This window comes from Hyla sarda, chromosome 4, assembly GCF_029499605.1.
Source record: "Hyla sarda isolate aHylSar1 chromosome 4, aHylSar1.hap1, whole genome shotgun sequence".
In the NCBI taxonomy this organism is placed as follows: Eukaryota; Metazoa; Chordata; class Amphibia; order Anura; family Hylidae; genus Hyla; species Hyla sarda.
Window position 1 is genome coordinate 343954987 of NC_079192.1, and position 26448 is coordinate 343981434.

The 26448-nt window shown below is 41.9% G+C and overlaps 1 protein-coding gene across 1 annotated transcript in view; it reads right to left on the reverse strand.

The window, feature by feature from the left end:
- The window catches only part of HBEGF (heparin binding EGF like growth factor), a 142093-nt gene that overhangs the window by 16091 nt on the left and 99554 nt on the right, over window positions 1-26448 (reverse strand). The window contains exon 4 of the mRNA XM_056516541.1: window positions 25255-25410. Coding sequence (XP_056372516.1) covers window positions 25255-25410 — 156 coding nt within the window. The remainder of the gene's footprint in view (window positions 1-25254; window positions 25411-26448) is intronic.

Here is a 26448-nt window from a genome sequence, read left to right on the forward strand (position 1 = left end):
GGATTCGTAAGGACACCACCACTCAGTGCGACACTTGCCCCGATCATCCGGACCTCTTTCCCAATACTCCTGATATCTCCCCCCCCCCTTGGGACACAGAGTCAACAGCATTGTGGGTTTGCAGTTGCCTCAAATGCGCACCACTCTCTCCCCACCTGAGCGGGGTGCGCATTTGAGGTAATAGGTTAGGGACAGCCACACACATCACATTCCCAGAATGATGAGGGTTCAGAGCATAGGGTTTGGGGCGGGCATCATTTTTTACTTTCGGCTATACTCTGGGTCATCATTCTGGGAATTGGCATATCAGTATTAAAATTGCCCCCCCCCCCCCCCATAGTACATTTCATCTACTGCTGGAAAATAAATGTAGGGAACACCAGTCTGTTCCAAATCTCCACTTCACCCCTATACACCTTCACTAGGGGGTGTACTGTTTGTAATAAGCTGGCATGTGGGTGTTCCTTTCATGTATTTTCCTCTGAATGTATGTACTGTTAGGTCCGTAACAAACATCGGCCTCAAATGCAAAGAGTTCTCGGTCACGAGCTCTGTCATATTTCCAGGCGACAATTTGGAGTCATGTTAGTTGTTCCCAGAAAGATGAAGCAGAGCATAGGTTGAAAATTGCAATTTTCAAAAGCTACCCTTCATCCATTCCTGGAAAATAAATTTAGGAAACACCTGTGCGTTCAAAATGTCCTCTTTAGCCTTATACCCATTCCTCAGGGTGGGTACTCTCTGTAATAGGGTCACGTTTCATTTTTGTATTTTCCTCTGAATGTATGTAACCATCAGCTACTGATATGCCATAGGCTACAAATGCAAACAGACCTCTATGACTTCTGAGCCTTGTTGTGCACCCCCCAACAAGTTACCCCATATCTGCATATGTGGATGTGTTTCCATAGTCAGGAGAAAAAGCCCTCCAAAATTTGTAACCCAATTTCTGCAATTACCCCTTGTCAAAATGTTAAAAATTGGGTAATCTAAGCATTTTAGTGTAAAAAAATCAAATTTTTAAATTTACGGCCCACTGTTCAAAAAACCTGTGAGGTATAAGTAATCACTGTACCCCTTGTTACCTTTCTTGAGGGGTGTAGTTGTGGTCACTTGCTGGGGATTTTTATTTTTATTTTACATCAGAACCTCAACCATTGCAGTGCAAAGCACCACTTTAAGCCTCAAATCTCATCAGTGCTGTCTCACTCCTAAGCCTTGTTTTGCACCCGCATAGTGCTTTACTGCCCATACATGGGGTATATCCTTATTCTGGAGAAATTGGGCTACAAATTGTGGCGCTTTTTTTCTCTTACTACTTGTGAAACTAAAAAAAATTTGGTTAATGCCAGCAATTTAGTGTTAAAAATCAAATTTTTCACTTTTACAGCCCACTGTTCAAAAAACCTGACTTCAATTTCAGCAAAATTCTCTCTTTAAAAGACCAATGGCGCTCCTTCTGTTCTGAGACCTGTAGTGCACCAGCAGAGCACTAAACATCCACATATGGGGTATTTTCTTAATCGGGAGAAATTGGGCTTCAAATTTTGTGGTCCATTTTCTCCAATTACCCCTTGTGAAAAAGAAAAATTTGGGGTAACACCATCAATTTAGTATTAAATAAAATTTTCCATTTTCACGTCTAACTTCAAAGCAAAGTCGTCAAACACCTGTGAGGTGTTAACGCTCACTATACCCCTTGTTGCGTTCCTTGAGGGATCTAGTTTCCGAAATAGTATGCCATGTGTGTGTGGGGGGAGGGGGTTTGCTGTTCTGGCACCCTGGGGACTTTCTAAATGCAACATACGTCCCAAAAACCATTTCAGCAAAATTCTCTTTCCAAAAGTCAAATTTTGCCCCTTCTCTTCTGAGCATTGTAGTGCACCAGCAGAGCACTTAACATCCACATATGGGGTGTTTTCTTAATCGGGAGAAATTGGGCTTCAAATCTTAGGGTCCATTTTCTCCTATTACCCCTTGTGAAAATGAAAAATTTGGGGTAACACCATCATTTTAGTGATAAAAATCTAATTTTCCATTTTCACGTCTAACTTCAACGCAAAGTCGTCAAACACCTGTGAGGTGTTAAGGCTCACTATACCCCTTGTTACATTCCTTGAGGGGTGTACTTTCCAAAATAGTATGCCATGTGTTTTTTTTTTTTGCTGTTCTGGCACCATGGGGCCTTCCTAAATGCAACATGGTCCTCAAAAACGATTACATCAAAATTTGTTTTAAAAAATCCCACAGTTGCTCTTTCCCTCTTGAGTCATGTTGTGAGCCCGCAGAGCACTTCATGTCAACATATGAGGTATTTCCATACTCGAGAGAAATTGGGCTACAAATTTTTATTTTTTTCAACTAATACCACTTTTAAAAATGAAAAAAAAATGGGGCTACAACAACATGTTAGTGTAAAAAATGCAGATTTAGATTTTTCTCCTCCACTTTGCTGCTATTCTTGTGAAACACCTAAAGGGTTAACAAACTTTCTGAATTCTTTTGAATGCTTTGAGGGGTGTAGTTTCTATAATGGAGTCATTTATGGGGTATTTTTCACAGAAAGGCCCCTAGAATCCACTTCAAACTTAACTGGTCCCTGAAAAATTCCGATTTTTAAATTTTCATGAAAATTTTGGGATTTTTCACCAAGAAAGGATGCAAGTAACGACAAAAATTTACCACTACGTTAAAGTAGAATATGTCACGAAAAAACTATCCCGGAATCAGAATAATCCGTAAAAACATCCCAGAGTTATTAATGCATAAAGGGACAGTGGTCAGAATTGCAAAAAAGGGCTGAGTCCCTAAGGTGAAAAATGAAGAAAAACGAGAGTACAGCGCCTCGTGTAATCCTGCGGATATAGAGGGAGGGTGACAGTCTAGTAAGTGGACTCTCACCTGTGGCACCTCTTGATTTAATGCATATCGCCCCAATTCACGGGGTACCAAGGAACTGCAGGCCGAAGGAGTGAATGCTGGATACCAGGAAACGGATCCAGAGCTAGGCAAATTCAGAAAGCAAAAAAAGAAACTCCAAAATTGGCGCTGTTCCAATGAGGGCAATGTTCAGTTCTTATTCAAGTAAAACCATATTTATTAATCAAAGACAGTTTTACAGGCACATCAGAGGCAAGACGCGTTTCGGGTCACTGCGTACCCTTTCTCAATTGCAGATGTAACATGTTATAACAATAGCGGTCATTTTATACCTGAAAAAAGACCGCCAAACGAGGGGGGCGGGACTATCCCCTTTCTGTGCGAGTAAGTTTAAAATATCATAAAGATGCTGTACATAGAAAGCAAAGTTCAAATACACAATTTAAAAACACAAAAAGGGTTAAAAGTAATGAAAATATATTAGACATCTGCCATAAGAGTATTATTGCACTTTTGACCCGGATGTGAAAGGTTCATTAACCTAAGCTCCGTAATCAGAATGCAACAAATTACCAAACTTAACAAAATACACAGTTTTTCTTATGCACAACATAATAAACATATATTCGCAAACTAAAGAATCTATTTCTTTTAAAGAAACAGTAAGTTCAATATAGATGAACAATATAGTGAAAGTATCACCTGACTCAGTTTTATGAATGAACACACCATGTAAATAAACAGAGTAGCGTATCTGAGGTGCCCAACGTCATCTACACACTGAGGTACCACAACTTTATGAATGAATGAACGGCTGCACTTGTATTCGACAGGTAAGTTGTGGGCAGAAATGTTAATGGATTACATTATTATAAATACTGTTTGTTTGTTTTTATATATAACTAAAAGTTTTTAAAAATAACAATAATTATGAAAGTAACAATTATGGGTAACTGATAATTTCCCTCAAAAAGAGAACAACCAGCGGTAACAGATTCGTTTTGAATCCAGGTTATTCATAGCCTGTATAAATAAATTTATTATGACTAAAATCTATTGATACTCATAAATAGTATTTCAATGGATATTCTCAATAGATTCGTTCAGACCAAGCGGAACTAAAGTTTTTAGACGGAATATCCAATAATTCTCACGATTCTTAAGGGAATTAAAACGCTGGTTGGTTCCCTTTGGAATATGTTCAATAGGGAATAATTTAAAACCAGTAAAATCACACTTATGAAATTGTAAGGCGTGCCTAGATACGCTATGCAGGATGTACCCATTGTTAACATTATTGCGATGTTTGTTGATCCGACATCTAAAAATTTAATCGTGCGGCCGATATACTGAAGTCCACACTTGCACTCTAGTAGATAAATAACATATTCTGTGCCACAATTCATGTGGGATTTTATTTGAAAACACTCCCCTGTAACCATCGACTTAAACTCCTAACATATTAGCTCCTAGTAAATTAAAACAAATTGCCAAACAATGCAGTAAAAACAGCATTTTGCCGACTATTTTTGGTATTTATAGATGTAACTCCAAAGCCTGTAAATGCTGCTCTAATATGGTTCATGGCACCAAGGAGTTTAAGTCGATGGTTACAGGGGAGTGTTTTCAAATAAAATCCCACATGAATTGTGGCACAGAATGTTATTTATCTACTAGAGTGCAAGTGTGGACTTCAGTTTATCGGCCGCACGATTCAATCCTTTAGATGTCGGATCAACAAACATCGCAATAATGTTAACAATGGGTACATCCTGCATAGCGTATCTAGGCACGCCTTACAATTTCATAAGTGCGATTTTACTGGTTTTAAATTATTCGCTATTGAACATATTCCAAAGGGAACCAACCAGCGTTTTAATTCCCTTAAGAATCGTGAGAATTATTGGATATTCCGTCTAAAAACTTTAGTTCCGCTTGGTCTGAACGAATCTATTGAGAATATCCATTGAAATACTATTTATGAGTATCAATAGATTTTAGTCATAATAAATTTATTTATACAGGCTATGAATAACCTGGATTCAAAACTAATCTGTTACCGCTGGTTGTTCTCTTTTTGAGGGAAATTATCAGTTACTTTCATAATTATTGTTATTTTTAAACACTTTTAGTTATATATAAAAACCCCCAAACAGTATTTATAATAATGTAATCCATTAACATTTCTGCCCACAACTTACCTGTCGAATACAAGTGCAGCCGTTCATTCATTCATAAAGTTGTGGTATCTCAGTGTGTAGATGACGCTGGGCACCTCAGATACGCTACTCTGTTTATTTACATGGTGTGTTCATTCATAAAACTGAGTCAGGTGATACTTTCACTATATTGTTCATCTATATTGAACTTACTGTTTCTTTAAAAGAAATAGATTCTTTAGATTGCGAATATATGTTTATTATGTTGTGCATAAGAAAAACTGTGTATTTTGTTAAGTTTGGTAATTTGTTGCATTCTGATTACGGAGCTTAGGTTAATGAACCTTTCACATCCGGGTCAAAAGGGCAATAATACTCTTATGGCAGATGTTTAATATATTTTCATTACTTTTAACCCTTTTTGTGTTTTTAAATTGTGTATTTGAACTTCGCTTTCTATGTACTGCAGTTTTATGATATTTTAAACTTACTCGCACAGAAAGGGGATAGTCCCGCCCCCCTCATTTGGCGGTTTTTTTCAGGTATAAAATGACCGCTATTGTTATAACATGTTACATCTGCAATTGAGAAAGGGTACGCAGTGACCCGAAATGCGTCTTGCCTCTGATGTGCCTGTAAAACTGTTCTTGATTAATAAATATGGTTTAACTTGAATAAGAACTGAACATTGCCCTCATTGGAACAGCGCCAATTTTGGAGTTTCTTTTTTTGCTTTCTAAGGTGAAAAAGGACTGATTCCTAAGGGGTTAAAGGTGTACTCCAGTGGAAAACTTTTTTTTTTCTTAATCCAGTACTTATTAGCTGCTTTATGCTCCAGAGGAAGTTGTGCAGGTCTTTCCAGTCTGACCACAGTGCTCTCTGCTGACACCTCTGTCCATGTCAGGAACTGTCCAGAGTAGGAGCAAATCCCTATAGCAAACCTATCCTGTTATGAACAGTTTCTGACATGAACAGAGGTGTCAGCAGAGAGCACTGGGTCAGACAGAAAATAACTACACAACTTCCTCTGTAGTATACAGCAGATGATAAGTACTGGAAGGATTAGGATTTTTTAATAGGAGTAATTTTCAAATCTGTTTTACTTTCTGGAGCCAGTTGATATGAAAAAAATAAATAAAATAGTTTTCCTCCGGAGTAACCCTTTAACCCCTTAACGACGCAGGACGTATATTTACGTCCTGCGCCGGCTCCCGCGATATGAAGCGGGATCGCGCCACGATCCCGCATCATATCGCGTCGGTCCCGGTGCTCATCAACGGCCGGGACCCGCGGCTAATACCACACATCGCCGATCGCGGTGATGTGTGGTATTAACCCTTTAGAAGCGGCGGTCAAAGCTGACCGCCGCTTCTAAAGCAAAACTGAAAGTGACCCGGCTGCTCAGTCGGGCTGTTCGGGACCGCCGAGGTGAAATCACGGCGTCCCGAACAGCTGACCGGACACCGGGAGGGCCCTTACCTGCCTCCTCGGTGTCCGATCGGCAAATGACTGCTCCGTGCCTGAGATCCAGGCAGGAGCAGTCAAGCGCCGATAACACTGATCACAGGCGTGTTAATACACGCCAGTGATCAGCATGAGAGATCAGTGTGTGCAGTGTTATAGGTCCCTATGGGACCTATAACACTGCAAAAAAAATGTTACAAAAAAGTGTTAATAAAGGTTGTTTAACCCCTTCCCTAATAAAAGTTTGAATCACCCCCCTTTTCCCATAAAAAAAATAAAACAGTGTAAAAAAAAAATAAAAATAAACATATGTGGTATCGCCGCGTGCGTAAATGTCCGAACTATAAAAATATATAATTAATTAAACCGCACGATCAATGGCGTGCGCGCAAAAAAATTCCAAAGTCCAAAAAAGCGTATTTTGGTCATTTTTTATACCATTAAAAAATGAATAAAAAGTGATCAAAAAGTCTGATCAAAACAAAAATCATACCGATAAAAACTTTAGATGACGGCGCAAAAAATGAGTCCTCATACCGACCTGTATGTGGAAAAATAAAAAAGTTATAGGGGTCAGAAGATGACATTTTTAAACGTATAAATTTTCCTGCATGTGGTTATGATTTTTTCCAGAAGTGCGACAAAATCAAACCTATATAAGTAGGGTATCATTTTAACCATATGGACCTACAGAATAATGATAAGGCGTAATTTTTACCAAAATATGCACTGTGTAGAAACGTAAGCCCCCAAAAGTTACAAAATGGCATTTTTTCTTCGATTTTGTCGCACAATGATTTTTTTTTTCGTTTCGCCGTGCATTTTTGGGTAAAATGACTAATGTCACTGCAAAGTAGAATTGGCGACGCAAAAAATAAGCCATAATATGGATTTTTAGGTGGAATATTGAAAGGGTTATGATTTTTAAAAGGTAAGGAGGAAAAAACGAAAGTGCAAAAACGGAAAAACCCTGAGTCCTTAAGGGGTTAAGACAGTGTGTCCTTTAAGCCTCTGGGGTCTATGTTTATTTTTTGTGTAGAAACATAAGCCCCTAAAAGTGGCATTTTTTATTTTATTTGACCCTACAAAATGTTATTTTTAACAATTTGTGCTAAACCAAGTGAAGTCATCACAAAGTACAAAATGAAAAATCCCTGCCTTTTTATAGGGGTACTCCACTGCACACATATTATCCCTTATCCAAAGGATAGGGGATAAGATGTTAGACCAATTTCACCATTAACACCACTGTACACAGACCCCTATCCCCAATTACACCACTATACAAGGGACAGATAATACCACCACACTATGACCACTACTATTACCACCATATAATCATCATAGGTAGAAGAAGAAGGTGAAACAGGGAAGTTGTAGGTCTGCGCTGGCAGGTTGGTCAGGTTCAGCAAAAGATCGGGAACCAAGAATAGTAATGGATGTACTATATAATGTTCACACAACGCGTTTCTGGGGGTAAACCCTTTCATCAGGCGTGATACAATTGAAATGGGATACAAGTAGAGCTGCAATGATTAAATTCAATAACGGGATTCGTTGTCGACGAATCCCATTATCGAATAATCACCCGAGTCGTTTCCACAGCCAGGAGGCTGGTGCGGTCAGGCGCGAGTCCCGAAAATCCCACAGCAGCCTCATTGAGTCACTGTGGAAATTGTATCGCCCGACGGCCGGGACATGCAGTTCTGGGTGCCGGGCAGGTAAGTTCCTTAGGCATTTAGCCCTGCTTCGGGCAAGCAGGGCCAAAAGCCTGAGGAATTCACATTTAAAGGGGAAACCGGTTTTGCCCTGTAACCTTATTAACCCACAAGATGGAAGGAAATAGGATGTTAGGAAGTTTATAAATTGTAGTAGCCGAAATGTGATCTATGTAGCAAGGTGCACATGCCCCAAACTATATGTGGGAAAAACTATACAGGATCTAAGAAAACGCATCAGCAAGCACATTAGCACAATTAAAACAGGGATAGATACCCCTATAGCGAGGCACATGAGAACAAAACATGGCAACAGGCTGGACGAGATAAAATTCTGGGGCCTAGAGAAATATGAGATTGGCCCAAGAAAAGGAGATATAAATCAAATATTGCTCAAAGAGGAGACAAAATGGATTTATCGCCTCAACAGTAAAAATCCTGGAGCACTGAATGAAGGCTTTTCCTTCACACCCTTCTTTGAATAAAAAGGAAGGCGCCTGTGTATACATATAAACATTGTGAGAAATAATATAGAGATTACTGTGAATCTGTGAAAACTTTTCTACGTGCTGGCAACTGCCGTTTTATTATAGCCGATATGACTGGAAGAAGAAGAGGATAACATCTGGAGATGAACGTATACTAGTATGGTCTGAGAGAATAATAATGTGAGAAAAAATAGGTCATGACCATGAATTGATATATATGGGGGGACGACAAATCCTGACTGCGGAGACGTGACCTCTTGTTGAATATGCCTAAATCAGTATTTGGATGAGAAAATATGAGGGATGTAGGAGAACCCAGATACCCAGATACTGGGAAACCTGGAGAAAAAATCAATAACATCAAAAACCGATCCTGGGGAGCTTGAAGAAAAATTAAAATTTAAATATAAAACCAAATAACAAAATAATGATTACTTGAAGAGAGGCCACGGACCTATGGATCTGGAGTGTCGACTGAGAGAATGACATCGTGGTCTGACAATCAATAGGATATAAATAATGTTATTTAATAAAGTACAGTATAGATTCACAATCAATAAGATAAAAATTTATATAACATTAACTAAGAGAATGGCCATATGAGATATAATATAATAAACTTATAAAAATTTAAATTAATCTAACAACATCCAAAAGAGTGACTAGATGAGACACAATAAACTTATAAAATCATTGTAACAAATGACTAAATGAGATATAATAAATCTATAAAATCACTGTAACAATATCCAGGAGAATGGCCAAATGGTATAAAATAACCTTATAATTAAAAGAAAAGAAAAAGAAAAAAAGACCCTAAAAAACTCAGACCAACTAGTACCTATAAACAGAGAGAATAAGAACACAAGGAACAGTCATAGAAGGCAAAAATAAAGAAGGATAGAATATACCTACTGATAGAAGGGATCAACTAGGGACGCATGCGCGCACAGACTATAGATAGAACTTGCGTGTCATTAGACGGAGCTCGCGTTCCACAGAGAACAGAACAGAAAGTACTGCGCACGCGCGAGAGGAGGCGCGTGCGCAGTGGTGAAAAGTAGATACCCGGGACCACGGTACTACTGGGCATGCTCGAGAATGGTGGCCGGAACACACGGAATGCCAACCACGTCCTGATTGGATCCCAACCCTTCGCTGGCGCATTGGAAATGATGCGCCGATACAGGGTTATAAAAGGCAGTGCCGCACGCTGAACGCCATATTAGGCAGCTCTCTGCCCTAACGTTTCGTTTGAAAACAAACTTCTTCAATCCATTAAGTTTTTAGACAGGAATACAGTACGTGTAAAAAGTGTGGAGTTTACTGTGCAATGGTAGAGTGGAGATACTGACCATGCACAGTGAGAAATAGGATAACTCCTACACCAGTGTTGCAGCACCACCTAGTGGGCTTATACTAGAAGGCACTCTGTATTTCCTGACAGTTTTAATCATATATAAGTTTCACGTTGTCACAGACATTTTTTAAAGAATAAGAATAAAAGTTAAATTTTAATTGGGTTACAGGTAGGGTATTGTTCCCCGGAAGGGAGGGTTCCCTCCCAGAAGGGGATTGGAGAATTTATTGCCCTGTAACTAAACTCCTATAGGGTGCAGCTGTGCGCTGCAGCCTATAGCGAGCCGCGCAGGACGACAGCGTCCCGGCATTGGCGCGTGCGATGACGTTACTCATCGTGCACACCTCCGTCCTGAAAGAGGATGCGGTCCAGTACCAACAATGATCGCTGAGCCCCTGAGCCTACCGGAGCACACATGGGGGGTGGAGTACAGGTAGTAGGGGATCAGAGAGGAGGGGAGATTTGGTAATAATGTGGTACAAGAGAGGGGTGTGGGTTGGGCTGAAATATCATGACAGGGGGCATCAGAGGAGGGGTATAATGACACAGGCATCAGAGGGGAAGGGGGGGATATAATGACACAGGAGTCATTAGAGGGGGTATAAGGGCACAGGGAGCATCGGCGGGGGGGGGGGGGGGGGAATATAATGGCACAGGGGGCGTCAGGGGGGGTTATATAATGGACCTACTTAATAAAGTGTGTGCAGTGCACACCGCTTTACCCATGGGGGTATGTGCAGAGCATTGTAGTACAGACACAAGGGTGTAATGCTCAGCACATACCCCCATGGGTAAAGCAGTGTGTATGTAGTACATATACATGGCTATACACATGGTAGTATGTGTAGAGCATTGCATCCTAGTGTTTGTAGTACTACAAAGTCTGTACTACAGACATGGGTCAGGTGCAATGTTCTGCAGTCTTCACATACCACTATGTGTATAGAAGTGCTATATAAAAAAAAAAAGTAAAAATAATTTTTTTTTATATAAACAGCTCCCCCAATAAAAATTAGCTCCCCCTTTTCCTATTACTATACAAAAAAAAAAGGAAATTTTTTTTTTACAAATTTGATACTGCCGCATGGCTAACTGTCTGAACTATTAAAATTAAATGTTAGTAAATCATTAACATTTTGTTTTAATAGTTCAGATAGTTACCCATGCGGCAATATCAAATTTACACTTGTTTCTGGTCAGGATCATTAATAATGATCTTGAACAGCAACCGGCATAAATGTTAAAAAAAAAAAAAAAGACTCCAGAATTGCTGCTGTTTGGTCACATCACATGCTAGAAACTTTTAATATGGCCATTGTACATCATTTTTCAACTAGAATCAGCTGAAACCCTTTTTTTGGAATTTTGACGTTTTTCTGATTAACCCCTTAAGGACCAAGCCCTTTTTCACCTTAAGGACCAGAGCATTTTTTGAACATCTGACCACTGTCACTTTAAACATTAATAACTCTGGAATGCTTTTAGTTATCGTTGTGATTCCGAGATTATTTTTTCGTGACATATTCTACTTTAACTTAGTGGTAAAATTGTATGGTAACTTGCATCCTTTCTTGGTGAAAAATCCCCAAATTTGACGAAAAAAATGAAAATTTTGCATTTTTCTAACTTTGAAGCTCTCTGCTTGTAAGGAAAATGGATATTCAAAATAATTTTTTTGGGGGTTCACATATACAATATGTCTACTTTATGTTTGCATCATAAAATTTATGAGTTTTTACTTTTGGAAGACACCAGAGGGCTTCAAAGTTCAGCAGCAATTTTGAAATTTTTCACAAAATTTTCAAACTCACTATTTTTCAGGGGCCAGTTCAGTTTTGAAGTGGATTTGAAGGGTCTTCATCTTAGAAATACCCCATAAAAGACCCCATTATAAAAACTACACCCCCCCAAAGTATTCAAAATGACATTCAGTAAGTGTATTAACCCTTTAGGTGTTTCACAGGAATAGCAGCAAAGTGAAGGAGAAAATTCAAAATCTTCATTTTTTACACTCGCATGTTCTTGTAGACCCAATTTTTGAATTTTTGCAAGGGGTAAAAAGGAGAAAATTTTTACTTGTATTTGAAACCCAATTTCTCTCGAGTAAGCATATACCTCATATGTCTATGTTAATTGTTCAGTGGGCGCAGTAGAGGGCTCAGAAGGGAAGGAGTGACAAATGGTTTTTGGGGGGCATGTCACCTTTAGGAAGCCCCTATGGTGCCAGGACAGCAAAAAAAAAAAAAACACATGGCATACCATTTTGGAAACTAGACCCCTCAGGGAACGTAACAAGGGGTAAAGTGAACCTTAATACCGGTGTTTCACGACTTTTGCATATGTAAAAAAAAAAAAAATTTTTTTTACCTAAAATGCTTGGTTTCCCAAAAATTTTACATTTTTAAAAAGGGTAATAGCAGAAAATACCTCCCAAAATTTGAAACCCAATTTCTCCCGATTCAGAAAACACCCCATATGGGGGTGAAAAGTGCTCTGCTGGCGCACTACAGGTCTCGGAAGAGAAGGAGTCACATTTGGCTTTTTGAAAGCAAATTTTGGTCTGGGGGCATGCCGCATTTAGGAAGCCCCTATGGTGCCAGGACAGCAAAAAAAAAAAAACACATGGCATACCATTTTGGAAACTAGACCCCTCGGGGAACGTAACAAGGGGTTAAGTGAACCTTTATACCCCACAGGTGTTTCATGACTTTTGTATATGTAAAAAAAAATTATTTTTTTTTACCTAAAATGCTTGTTTTCCCAAAAATTTTACATTTTTAAAAAGGGTAATAGCAGAAAACACCCCCCAAAAATTGAAGCCCAATTTCTCCCAAGTATGGCGATACCCCATATGTGGCCCTAAACTGTTGCCTTGAAATACGACAGGGCTCCAAAGTGAGAGCGCCATGCGCATTTGAGGCCTAAATTAGGGACTTGCATAGGGGTGGACATAGGGGTATTCTATGCCAGTGATTCCCAAACAGGGGGCCTCCAGCTGTTGTAAAACTCCCAGCATGCCTAGACAGTCAGTGGCTATCTGGCAATACTGGGAGTAGTTGTTTTGCAACAGCTGGAGGCTCCGTTCTGGAAACAGTGGCGTACCAGACGTTTTTCATTTTTATTGGGGAGGGGAGGGGGGCTGTGTAGGGGTATGTGTATATGTAGTGTTTTTTACTTTTTATTTTATTTTGTGTTAGTGTAGTGTAGTGTTTTTAGGGTACAGTCGCACGGGCGGGGGTTCATAGTAGTTTCTCGCTGGCAGCTTGAGCTGCAGCAGAAAATTTGCCGCAGCTCAAACTTGCAGCTGGATACTTACTGTAATCCTCCGCCCATGTGAGTGTACCCTGTACGTACATCCAGCTGTTGCAAAACTACAACTCCCAGCATGTACGGTCTATCAGTGCATGCTGGGAGTTGTAGTTTTGCAACAGCTGGAGACACACAGGTTGTGAAACACCGAGTTTGGTAACAAACTCAGTGTTTTGCAACCAGTGTGCCTTCAGCTGTTGCAAAAGCTACAACCCCCAGCATGTACGCACAGCGGAAGGGAATGCTGGGTCTTGTAGTTATGCAACAGCCGGAGGCATACTACATTGGCTGGGGATGCTGGGGATTGTATTTATGCAACAGCTGGAGACACATACTTAACTCAGTGTGCCTTCAGCTGTTGCAAAACTACAACTGTCAGCAGTCACCGACAGCCAACGGGCATGCTGGGAGTTGTAGTTATGCAACCACCAGATGCACCACTACAACTCCCAGCATGCACTTTAGCTGATTGTGCAAGCTGGGAGTTGTAGTTATACAACAGCTGAAGGTACACTTTTCCATAGAAAAATGTGCCTCCAGCTGTTGCAAAACTACAAGTCCCAGCATGCCCATAAGGGCATGCTGGGAGTTGTGGTGGTCTGCCTCCTGCTGTTGCATAACTACAGCTCCCAGCATGCCCTTTTTGCATGCTGGGAGCTGTTGCTAAGCAACAGCAGGAGACTGTCACTCACCTCCTGCTGCTGCTCCATGATGCCGTCGCACAGGTCAGTCCCTCGCCGCCGCCGTCGCTCCTGGGGCCCCGATACCAACAGGGATGCCGGGGATCGGGGTCCCCAGCACCCGGGGTCTTCTGCCCGCACCCGCTCACGACCTCCGGAAGAGGGGCGGAGCGGGTTGCGGGAGTGACACCCGCAGCAGGCGCCCTGATTGGTCGGCCGGGAAACCGGCCGACGAATCAGGGCGATCGTGAGGTGGCACCAGTGCCACCTCACCCCTGCTGGCTCTGGCTGTTCGGGGCCGTCTCTGACGGCCCCGATCAGCCAGTAATTCCGGGTCATCGGGTCACTGGAGACCCGATGACCCGGAATCCGCCGCAGATCGCTGGACTGAATTGTCCAACGATCTGCGGCAATCGCTGACATGGGGGGGCATAATGACCCCCCTGGGCGATATGCCGGGATGCCTGCTGAACAATTTCAGCAGGCATCCGGCCCGGCTCCCCTCTGGCTAGCGGCGGGGGCCGGAAATGCTCAGGGCGTATCCATACGCCCTCGGTCCTTAAGGACTTGGAAACGGGGGCGTATGGATACGCCCTATGTCCTTAAGGGGTTAATCGATGAAATAATCGACAACTAATCGTTAGCTGCAGCCCTAGATACAACGGTTATATACATACAGACAAGGACAAACAGGACTGGAAGTGATGGAACGGAACAGGTAAAAAAGAATCATATTACTCATACAGATTGTAAAGTGCAAAAAAGTATATGTTAAAAGCTGTGTGTCTATTAATATTAATATTTAGTGTGCAAATGATAAAAAGGAAAAAAATTGTAAAAGATAAATAAAAAATCCATATAAAACCAGTATATCATGGAAATTCAAGTGTCGGTTCTTTCAATACATTCATTGAGGCCCTCCGGCGAGTGTGTTAAAACGGAAAATCCAGAACTACTCTCTGTTTCTGATTTGGTGTATCGGTGTCAGTTGATTCTATAACAGAGATCGTAATGCAGTCAGTGTCGCCAGTATGATTTAATGCAATATGTTGGGAAACACTGTTCTGCATGAAATTGGTATTAAAGGGGTTATCCAGGAAAAAACTTTTTTTTATATATCAACTGGCTCCAGAATGTTAAACAGATTTGTAAATTACTTCTATTAAAAAATCTTAATCCTTTCAGTACTTATGAGCTTCTGAAGTTAAGGTTGTTCTTTTCTGTCTAAGTGCTCTCTGATGACACCTGTCTCGGGAATCGCTCAGCTTAGAGGCCAATCCCCATAGCAAACCTCGAACAATCTTAACTTCAGAAGCTCATAAGTACTGAAAGGATTAAGATTTTTTTATAGAAGTAATTTACAAATCTGTTTAACTTTCTGGAGCCAGTTGATATATAAAAAAAAAAAGTTTTTTTCCTGGATAACCCCTTTAATGTTATTCATTCTCATCCGCAAGGATTGTATGGTCCTACCTATATACTGGATGCCACATTTACAACATATAAGGTAGATCACATAAGAGGAGCAGTTATAGTGCTCTTTGCAGTTATTGTTTCCCCAGTGCAATAAGACGATATATTAGAAATGCCTCTCAGTTTATTCAGCCTGCTAGGTGCTAGATGGTTGCGGAGAGTTTTAGCTTTTCTGTATGTAATTGCTGGTTTTGCTGGTGGTATTTTTTTTAGGATAGGATCAGATAAAAGTGTGGGCCAATGTTTCTTAAAAATTCCGCATATTTTGTTAGGTGCATTGTTAAAAGTAGGGATCGACCGATTATCGGTATGGCCGATATTATCGGCCGATAATCACGATTTTGGGCATTATCGGTATCGGCAATTATCTTGCCGATAAGCCGATAATGCCCCGCCCCCCCGCACCGCCCCCACCGCACCGCGACCGCCACCCCCTCGACCCGCCGCACCGCACCTCCGACCCACTGCACCGCGTCGCACTCCCAACCGTGATGCTAGGCGGTATAGCGGTATGGATTTTTTCCCATACCGCTATACCGGTCGGGCCCCTCCCCCACCCTCCGAGTGAATAAAAAAATTTAACTTACCCGTAATGGGGGTGGTCCAGGCCATCCTTCCTTCATGTAGTGTCCGGGGGCGTTCCGGGTGGAGGGTGGTCCGGTCCGGGCTGTCCTTCTTCTCCGGCAGGCCTCTTCTCCACTCCGGGCAGGCTCCGGCCTAGTATGCTGCATAGACGCCGCTACGCCGTGACGTCAGGTGCGTCGCTGCGCACGGGTTGCGGAGAGTTTTAGCTTTTCTGTATGTAATTGCTGGTTTTGCTGGTGGTATTTTTTTTAGGATAGGATCAGATAAAAGTGTGGGCCAATGTTTCTTAAAAATTCTGCATATTTTGTTAGGTGCATTGTTAAAAGTAGGGATCGACCGATTATCGGTATGGCCGATATTATCGGCCGATAATCACGATTTTGGGCATTATCGGTATCGGCAATTATCTTGCCGATAAGCCGATAATGCCCCGCCCCCCCGCACCGCCACCGCCACCCCCTCGACCCGCCGCACCGCACCTCCGACCCACTGCACCGCGTCGCACCCCCAACCGTGATGCTAGGCGGTATAGCGGTATGGATTTTTTCCCATACCGCTATACCGGTCGGGCCCCTCCCCCACCCTCCGAGTGAATAAAAAAATTAAACTTACCCGTAATGGGGGTGGTCCAGGCCATCCTTCCTTCATGTAGTGTCCGGGGGCGTTCCGGGTGGAGGGTGGTCCGGTCCGGGCTGTCCTTCTTCTCCGGCAGGCCTCTTCTCCACTCCGGGCAGGCTCCGGCCTAGTATGCTGCATAGACGCCGCTACGCCGTGACGTCAGGTGCATTGCTGCGCACGGGCGTCACTGCGCAGCGACGTCTATGCAGCGTACTAGGCCGGAGCCTGCCCGGAGTGGAGAAGAGGCCCGCCGGAGAAGAAGGACAGCCCGGACCGGACCACCCTCCACCCGGAACGCCCCCGGACACTACAGGAACGATGGATGGATGGCCCGGAGCACCCTGGCAGGTAGGGGAGAGAAGCGGGTGGTGGCGGCGGCGGCCTATGGCCCCGCAAAAGCCACTGCAGATCATTGATTTAAAAAGCCCGCTTTAAATCAATGATCTGCAGCGGTGTCGCAGGGGGTTAAATAGCCGATAACTTATACCGAAATATCGGTATAAGTTATCGACTATCGGCCCTAACCTGCACCGATTATCGGTATAAGTCCTAAAAAAACGATATCGGTCGATCCCTAGTTAAAAGTGGTTATAAAATTATATTTTCTTGGAAAAAATAAGAAGATTTAACAAGAAATTTTTTTTACAAGAAAATATATAATTTTATAACCACTTTTAACAATGCACCTAACAAAATATGCATAATTCTTAAGAAACATTGGCCCACACTTTTATAGGATCCTATCCTAAAAAAAATACTACCAGCAAAACCAGCAATTACATACAGAAAAGCTGAAACTCTCCGCAACCATCTAGCACCTAGCAGGCTGAGTAAACTGCGAGAGAGACACCCACTACTATCGTCTCTAAAACTTTCCAGAATGGAATTTTCCGTTGTGGCACACACAGATGCCTATGTTGTAAACGGATACCTGCGGACGGCATTTCTACTATATCCATTCTAATGGTGAAACAATAACTGCAAAGAGCACTATAACTGCTCCTCTTATGTGATCTGCCTTTTATCTTGTGTGGCATCCAGTATATAGGTAGGACCATACAATCCTTGCGGATGAGAATGAATAAACAATGGCATAACATTAATACCAATTTCATGCAGCACAATGTTTCCCGACATATTGCATGAAAGCACACTGGCAACACTGACTGCATTACGATCTCTGTTATAGAATCAACTGACACCGATACACCAAATCAGAAACAGAGAGTAGTTCTGGATTTTCCATTTTAACACACTCTGGCCGGAGGGCCTCAATGAATGTATTGAAAGAACCGACACTTGAATTTCCATGATATACTGGTTTTATATGGCTTTTTAATTTATCTTTTACAATTTTTTCCTTTTTATCTTTTTGTCATTTGCACACTAAATATTAATATACACACTATTTCTTTTAACACACACTTTTTTGCACTTTACAATCTAGTAATATGATGCTTTTTCACCTGTTCCGATACATCACTTACGGTCCTGATGTTAATTTGTCCTTGTCTGTATGTATATAACCACTGTCTTCCATTTCAATTGTATCACGCCTGATGAAAGAGTTTACCCCCAGAAACGCGTTGTGTGAACATGATAAAGTACATCCTTTACTAATCTTGGTTCCTGATCTTTTGCTGATCCTGACCAACCTGCCAGCAGCGGATACAACTTCCCTGGTTTACCCTTTTATCATATAATGATGGGATAATATTACCAGACTGATACTGAATAAAAAGCACTATATAGAGACCATTATCCCCACTATACAAGGGACAAATAATTTCACCACACCATAACCACTATCATTACCACAATATAGTGACAAGATAGTACAGTGGCCCCTTAACATACGATGATAATCCGTTCCAAATGAACCATCGTTTGTTGAAACCATCGTATCTTGAGGGATCCGTGCAATGTAAAGAATAGGAAGTTGTACTCACCTGTCCCCGCCGCTCCGGACCGCCACCGCTGCCCTAAATGTCGCCCTCCATCGCTGTCGCCGCGTCCCCGCCGCTCTGGAACGTCTCTGCTGCCCGGGTACGTTGCCGTCATCACGTCACCACGCACGACGCTCCTATTGGATGACGGGATGGCGTGCGCAGCGACGGGATGACGACAATGGGGAGCGCCGGCAATGGAGGGGATCCCGAAGATGACGCTCCGGAGCCGCGAGGACAGGTAGGAGATAGAGATGAGCGAACATACAGTAAATTCGATTCATCACGAACTTCTCGGCTCGGCAGTTGATGACTTATCCTGCCTAAATTAGGTCAGCTTTCAAGTGCTCCCGTGGGCTGGAAAAGGTGGATACAGTCCTAGGAAAGAGTCTCCTAGGACTGTATGAACCTTTTCCAGCCCACGGGAGCACTTGAAAGCTGAACTAATTTATGCAGGATAAGTCATCAACTGCCGAGCCGAGAAGTTCGTGACGAATCAAATTTACTGTAAGTTCGCTCATCTGTAGTAGGAGACCATCACTGGAGCACACGGGGCACCGTAAAGGGCTATCCAGCAGCAGCTGAAGCAGTCAGCGCTGCCAGATAGCCGTTTATGCGATGGCCCCGACATACAAAAGCATTGTATGTTGATGCTGCCTTCAACATACGATGGCCTCTGAGAGGCAATTGCATGTTGAAATTATAGTATGTCGGGGCCATCGTAGGTCGGGGGGGTCACTGTACTAACATACAGATACTGATTATAACCACTGTACACAGGCCAGAATCTATACACAGACAGTTATCGCCAATAATACCACTATACAAAGGGACAAATATTACTGCCACAATATGACCACTACCACCATATAATGTTAGGATAATATTACCATACTGATACAGAATAAAACCACTGTACACAGACTAATATCCTCCCCTACAGTGACCATATAGTAGTGACCTTGGCTCTACAGACCATATAAGTGATTACATATACAGTTACACCAGGTGACGTCGTCTGTGATCTGAGTCGTTCACTTTTCCTATTTCTTCTTCATCCGGCCCAGACCTTCATGCCGATTCTTCCATCCATAGTTCATCTCCACAGAACCTGCCAGCCAAACATTTTAGGATCTGTACTCTTTAAGCACCTATAGCGCTCCATACAGTAATAATAATAGAGTAGGTAGGTACCTCTATAAAGTAGATTCCTTCACATTGTTTCCCCCATTACCAAGGTCCCCTGAGTAGGTAAATGCCTGTAGGTAGGTCCCTACGTAGATACCTGTTGGCATTTACAGTGGGGATCAAAAGTTTGGGCACCCCAGGTAAAAATTTGTATTAATGTGCATAGAGAAGCCAAGGAAAGATGGAAAAATCTCCAAAAGGCATCAAATTACAGATTAGACATTCTTATAATACGTCAAGAAAAGTTAGATTTTATTTCCATCATTTACACTTTCAAAATAACAGAAAACAAAAAAATGGCATCTGCAAAAGTTTGGGCACTCTGAAGAGTTAATATCTTGTACTGCCCCTTTGGCAAGTATCACAGCTTGTAAACGCTTTTTGTAGCCAGCCAATAGTCTTTCACTTTTTGTTTGAGGTATCTTTGCCCATTCTTCCTTACAAAAGTCTTCCAGTTCTTTGAGATTTCTGGGCTGTCTGTCACGCACTGCTCTTTTAAAGGAGTAGTCCGGAGCGCATTTTTCTCATTTTATCCCGTCCGGGCTGCAAAATAAAAGAAAACAAACTTTCTCTTACCTGCCAACGAGCCCCCGGAGCTCCGGTACAGGTGTCCGGTCCCCGGGCTGTATTCTTCTTACTTCCTGTTAGCCCGGCACGTCACACGGTGCTTCAGCCTATCACCAGCCGAGGCGGGACATGGCTGCGGCCGGTGATAGGCTGAAGCTCCGTGTGACGTGCCGGGCTAACAGGAAGTAAGAAGAATACAGCACGGGGACTGAACACCTGTACCGGAGTGTACCGGAGCTCCGGGGGCTCGTTGGCAGGTAAAAGAAAGTTTGTTTTCTTTTATTTTGCAACCCGGATGGGATAAAATGGGAAAAGTTTGCGCCGGACTACTCCTTTAAGGTCTATTCATAGATTTTCAATTATGTTGAGGTCAGGAGATTGTGAAGGCCATGGCAAAACCTTCAGTTTACGCCTCTTGATCTAATCCCCTGTGGATTTCGAGGTGTGTTTAGGATCATTATCAATTTGTAAAAGCCATCCTCTCTTTAACTTCAGCTTTTTCAGAGGGCATCAAGTTAGCATCCAAAATTTGCTGAAATTTTATTGAATCCATTTTTCCTTCTACTCGTGAAATGTTCCCTGTGCCACTGGCTGCAATACAATCCCAAAGCATGCTTGATCCACCCCCATGCTTAACAGTTGGACAGAGGTTCTTTTCATTAAATTCTGTTCCCCTTCTTCTCCAAATGTACCTTTGCTCATTTCGGCCAAAAAGTTCAATTTTAATCTCATCGGTCCACAGAACTTGTTTCCAGAATGCATTAGGCTTGTCTATATGTTCATTTGCAAAGTTCAAACGCTGATTTTTGTGGTGAGGACGTAGAAGAGGTTTTCTTCTGATGACTCTTCCATGAAGAGCATATTTGTCCAAGTATCTCTTTATAGTGGAATAGTGTACCACAACTCCAGTGTCTGTAAAATCTTTCTGGAGGGATTGTGCAGTCAAACGTGGGTTTTGAATTGGTTTTCTCACAATCCTGCAAGCTGTTCTGTCTGATTTTTTTCTTGGTCTTCCAGATCTTGCTTTAACTTCCACTGTTCCTGATGACTGCCATTTCTTAATTACATTCCGAACAGAGGATACTGACATCTGAAAACGTTTTGCCATCTTCTTATAGCCTTCTCCAGCTTTGTGAGCATCAACTATTTTCAGTTTCAGGTTTCTAGACAACTGCTTAGAAGAACCCATGGTGCTGATTGTTGGGGCAAGGTCAGATGAGTCTGGGCATTTAAAACCTTTGAGATTGACATCACCTGGTCTTCCCAGATGATGATTGAGAACAATCCATGACACTGGCAGGTCTCAGCTTTGCAAAGGGGGCAGTGCATGCTATCAATTCTGCAGGGTGTCCAAACTTTTGCAGACGCCATTTTTTTGTTTTCTGTTATTTCTAAAGTGTAAATGATCTAAACACAATCTAACTTTTGTCATACGAATGTCTAATCTGTAATGTGATGCCTTTTAGAGATTTTTCCATCTTTCCTTGGCTTCTTTATGCACATTAATACAAATTTTTACCTGGGGTGCCCAAACTTTTGATCCTCACTGTACTCCCTGTAAGCTGTAGCAGCCTCCTATAAGTATGGGTTACTCCCTGTAGATAGATCCCATTGCAGATGGTAGCCCCCTTTAATAAGTTGAATTCCCCAATATATAGTTGCAGCCCCCCATATATAGTAGTAGAAGCCATCAAGTTCAACCTATAACCCTGATGAGTCCCTACTGAGTTGATACAGAGGAAGGCAAAAAACCCTCACACTAGAGGTAAAAATTCCTTCCTGACTCCAATATGGCAGTCAGAATAAATCCCTGGATCAACTTTCTGTCCCTATAAATCTAATATACATAACCAGCGATATTATTCTCCCAAAATGCATCCAGACCCCTTTTAAATTCTTTTACAGAGTTCACCATGACCACCTCCTCCGGGAGAGAATTTCACAGTTTCACTGCTCTTACAGTAAAGTGCTGGTGTAGAAACCTTCTTTCCTCTAAATGTAGAGTATGCCCCCTTCTTATAGATACAGTCCTGGGATACAGTCCTGGGTATAAATAGATCATGGGGAAAGATCTCTGTACTGTCCCCTGATATATTTATACATAGTTATTAGGTTTCCCCTAAGCCTTCTTTTTTCTAAACTAAATAACCCTAATTCTGATAATCTTTCTGGGTACTGTAGTCCTCCCATTCCCCGTATTACCCTGGTTGCCCAACTTTGAATCCTCTCCAGCTCCACTATATCTTTCTTGTACACTGGTGTCCAGGACTATACACAGTATTCTATGTGTGGTCTGACTAGTGATTTGTACAGCGGTAGAATTATTTCCTTGTCGTGGGCATCTATGCGCCTATTGATGCACCCTATGATTTTATTTGCCTTGGCAGCAGCTGCTCGACACTGGTCACTACAGCTAAATTTACTATTAACTAAGACTCCCAAGTCCTTTTCCACGTCATTTGTCCCAAGTGTGCTCCCATTTAATACATAATCCCAGCCCTGATTTTTACTCTCCATGTGCACTACCTTACATTTATCAGTGTTGAACCTCATCTGCTACTTTCCAGAACAAACCTCCAACCTATCCAGATCCATTTGTAACAGTGCACTGTCCTCTATAGTGTTTACCGCATTACAGAGTTTAGTAACATCTGCAAAGATTGCTACTTTACTATTCAACCCCTCTACAAGGTCATTAATGAATATATTAAATAGGACAGGACCCAAGACTGACCCCTGTGGTACCCCACTAGTAACAGTCACCCAATCAGAATAAGTAACATTAATAACCCCCCTTTGTTTCCTATCACTGAGCCAGTTACTTACCCACTTACACACAGTCTCCCCCTGCCCCATCCCCCTCATTTTATGCACCAACCGTTTATGTTGCACGTTATCAAATGCTTTGGAAAAATCCAGATATGCAGCATCCAGTGATTCCCCCTTGTCCAGTCTGGAGCTCACCTGCTCATAAAAGCTGATCAAGTTAGTTTGACAGGACCGATCCCACATAAAGCCATGCTGATATGGAGTCATACATTTATTTTTATCAAGATATTCCAAAATAGCATCTCTTAGAAAACCCTCAAACAATTTACATACAACAGAGGTTAAACTAACAGGTCTATAATTCCCTGGGTCACCGTTTGTCCCCTTTTTAAATATTGGCACCACATTTGCCATGTGCCAGTCCTGGGGAACAGTCCCTGTTACTATAGAGTCCCTGAACATTAAAAATAGGGGTCTGTCTATTACATTATTTAATTCCTTTAGAACATGGGGGTGAATGCCATCTGGACATGGTGATTTGTCCATTTAGATTTTTCGTAGGCGGCACTGTACTTCTTCCTGGGTTAGACAGGTCACCTGTACTAGGGAGCTTACACACATCTATCATACAGACACACACACACATCATACATACACACCTAATACATACATGCACACATCATACAATCATACATACATCTAGCTTACACACAACATATACACACATGCATTACATACTGTACATACACACATCATACACACATCCTACAAACACACAGCATACATACATGCACACATCATACATAACACACACATCATGTATACACATATCATACATACACCCGCCGCCCCCTCATCATCATCATACATACACACACCATACAAATACCCACCCCTGTGGTAGTACACTTGCATAACCACTGCCCTATTCACTGTCTGTGGGACTCTTTGCTATAGTCACGTGCTGGTACGCGGCTTTTAACTTCAGTGCTATTGGCAGTGAACAAAGCAATGGTCAAGTGAACAGAGCAGTGGTTATGCAGGTGTACTAAAGCGCCATTTAAGGAGCAAGAGAACAGTGGTATATTGGTAAAACGCCTTTGTGACCTCTGCTCCATTCATGCAGGGTACTTTTATACTGCTGTCTCTAGTGGGAGTCACTTTTATAAAGTGATTAACCAGTTTCCAATTACTCCTTATGACTATTTAAATTAAGGACATTTTTTGTACCATTTATGTACTTTTGCCCCCTCCCATAGGCTTGCATTGAGGGGGCGGAGCGTGATGTCACACGGGGCGGAGCCGTGATGTCCTGATACTCTGGCCACGTGATCATAATTTAACAGAGCCAGAGCGATGTTCCCTTCGGAGGCTGATGATAGCAGGGTGCTGCATGAAAGATCGCGAGGGTCCCCAGCAGCGGGACCCCCGCGATCAGGCATCTTGTCCCCTATCCTTTGGATAGGGGATAAGATATCTTAGGGCCGGAGTACCCCTTTAATATTTAAACAGAAACAGTCTGCTCAATGAAACAAGCAGCTTTTCATATTGGTATAGTAAGGCTATGTTCATAGGTTGGAATGTCAGCACGAAAAATCTCTGTGCGGACATTCTGCAGACTGTGGGCGCCGGCATTACATGCCTGCGCTAGGACCGCACGGGAATGCACATCTCATAGATGGCAATGCATTCTGTGCAGAGTGTGCAAAAGGAATGGACATGTTCATTCTTTCTGCGGACAGCGGAATTTGAATTTCCGTGCCAGAAACATCTTGCACAGAAATTCTGTTTTGTGCACAGCACAGCAGAATCCCATTGAATACAATGGGACACTGCAGTTGCGGAATCTCAGTTCAGAATTCCAATCCGGAATTCTGCTCAGAAATTCCGATATGTATACATAGCCTAAGCCTCAGGGCAAGAATGGAGATTAGTTTAATCGAGGGACACACTTTTTTTTTTTTTTTTTTACATTATGAATATACAGCACAGCCAATATACATGTGAATATAGGCCTAATGTCTAGTTAGAAGGTTTGTGTTAGACATACCTTAATATTAACAATGATGATATAACAATTAAACAAAAAGATGAGAGCACAACTGCAACAACGGCCAACACTGTTGTGTGATCATATGTACTTAGTGGATTCCCCAAAGGAAGAGTAAGTGCATGGCATCTTTCTCCATGATATCCTGCTTGGCACCTAAAAAATATAAGTCACTGATATTAGATTATGATTTCTTAAATATGAAATCAAAAACTATTTAACTTATACTGAATATGGCGGCACTACAGCCTACAGATAAATTATATTTTGTTAGTAATTTGTACCTTACTTTTAAAAGTGGTATTATCAGAACAAAACGTCATTAGCTGCAGAACATGTAGGATTCATTTTATTGGCCCATTAGCTGTCAGCACATATCTGAAGCTCAAAGCATGCAGATAGACTTACAAATTCCATTAAAATGGGCAACAGACTTTCAACAAACTTTGTATAAATCAATAGTGCAAGCAGATGTAAGAAAATGTATATTATATCTTATAAGAGAAACATGCTTCCATCTCCGCTAATTAGTTACTTCTCCTTCTCCCAGAGGCTAAACTTGTAGCTTTTGGGCCTGGATGCAAAATCTGCAACAGGCCCCCTTGTGCCAATTATAATAATGGTCAGTAATGGGGCAGATGCACCCCCTATAGTTACGTCCCTGCCTCCACCACTACCGATAATTCACTGCTAAAGTTTCTCGTCAGGGCTTATCAATGAGGGATCAGTTTACAAGCTGCTCAAAGAAGTCAAAGGAGAGTGAAGGGGAAGAGAGGAGAAGCAATGAGGGAGATGGAGTAATAAACAAAATCAGGCTTTTGGAATATGTTTTGCTGTCTCATCACAGTAATATATTTAGATGACCCCTCCCACCTTAGGCTAAGAAAAGCAGCAGCAATTTCTAGTATAAAAAGACTCAAAATGGTCGAATAATGCAGTAGCTTATACTCTATTGGTGATAAGACTTCATCAGTACAATAGAATGCACCGGATTAGAAAAACATGGATTTTTTTTCTTCTAAAAACAGTGCCACCACTGTCCACAGGTTGTGTGTTGCAGTCCAGTCCCATTCACTTCAATGAAAATCAGTTGCAATACCATTCACTACTCTTGGACAAGTGTGGAGCTTACTGAACAGTGTGGTACTGTAATAGGATGCCACCGCTGGAAGTCAGTTCCAGAAATAGCTTTCC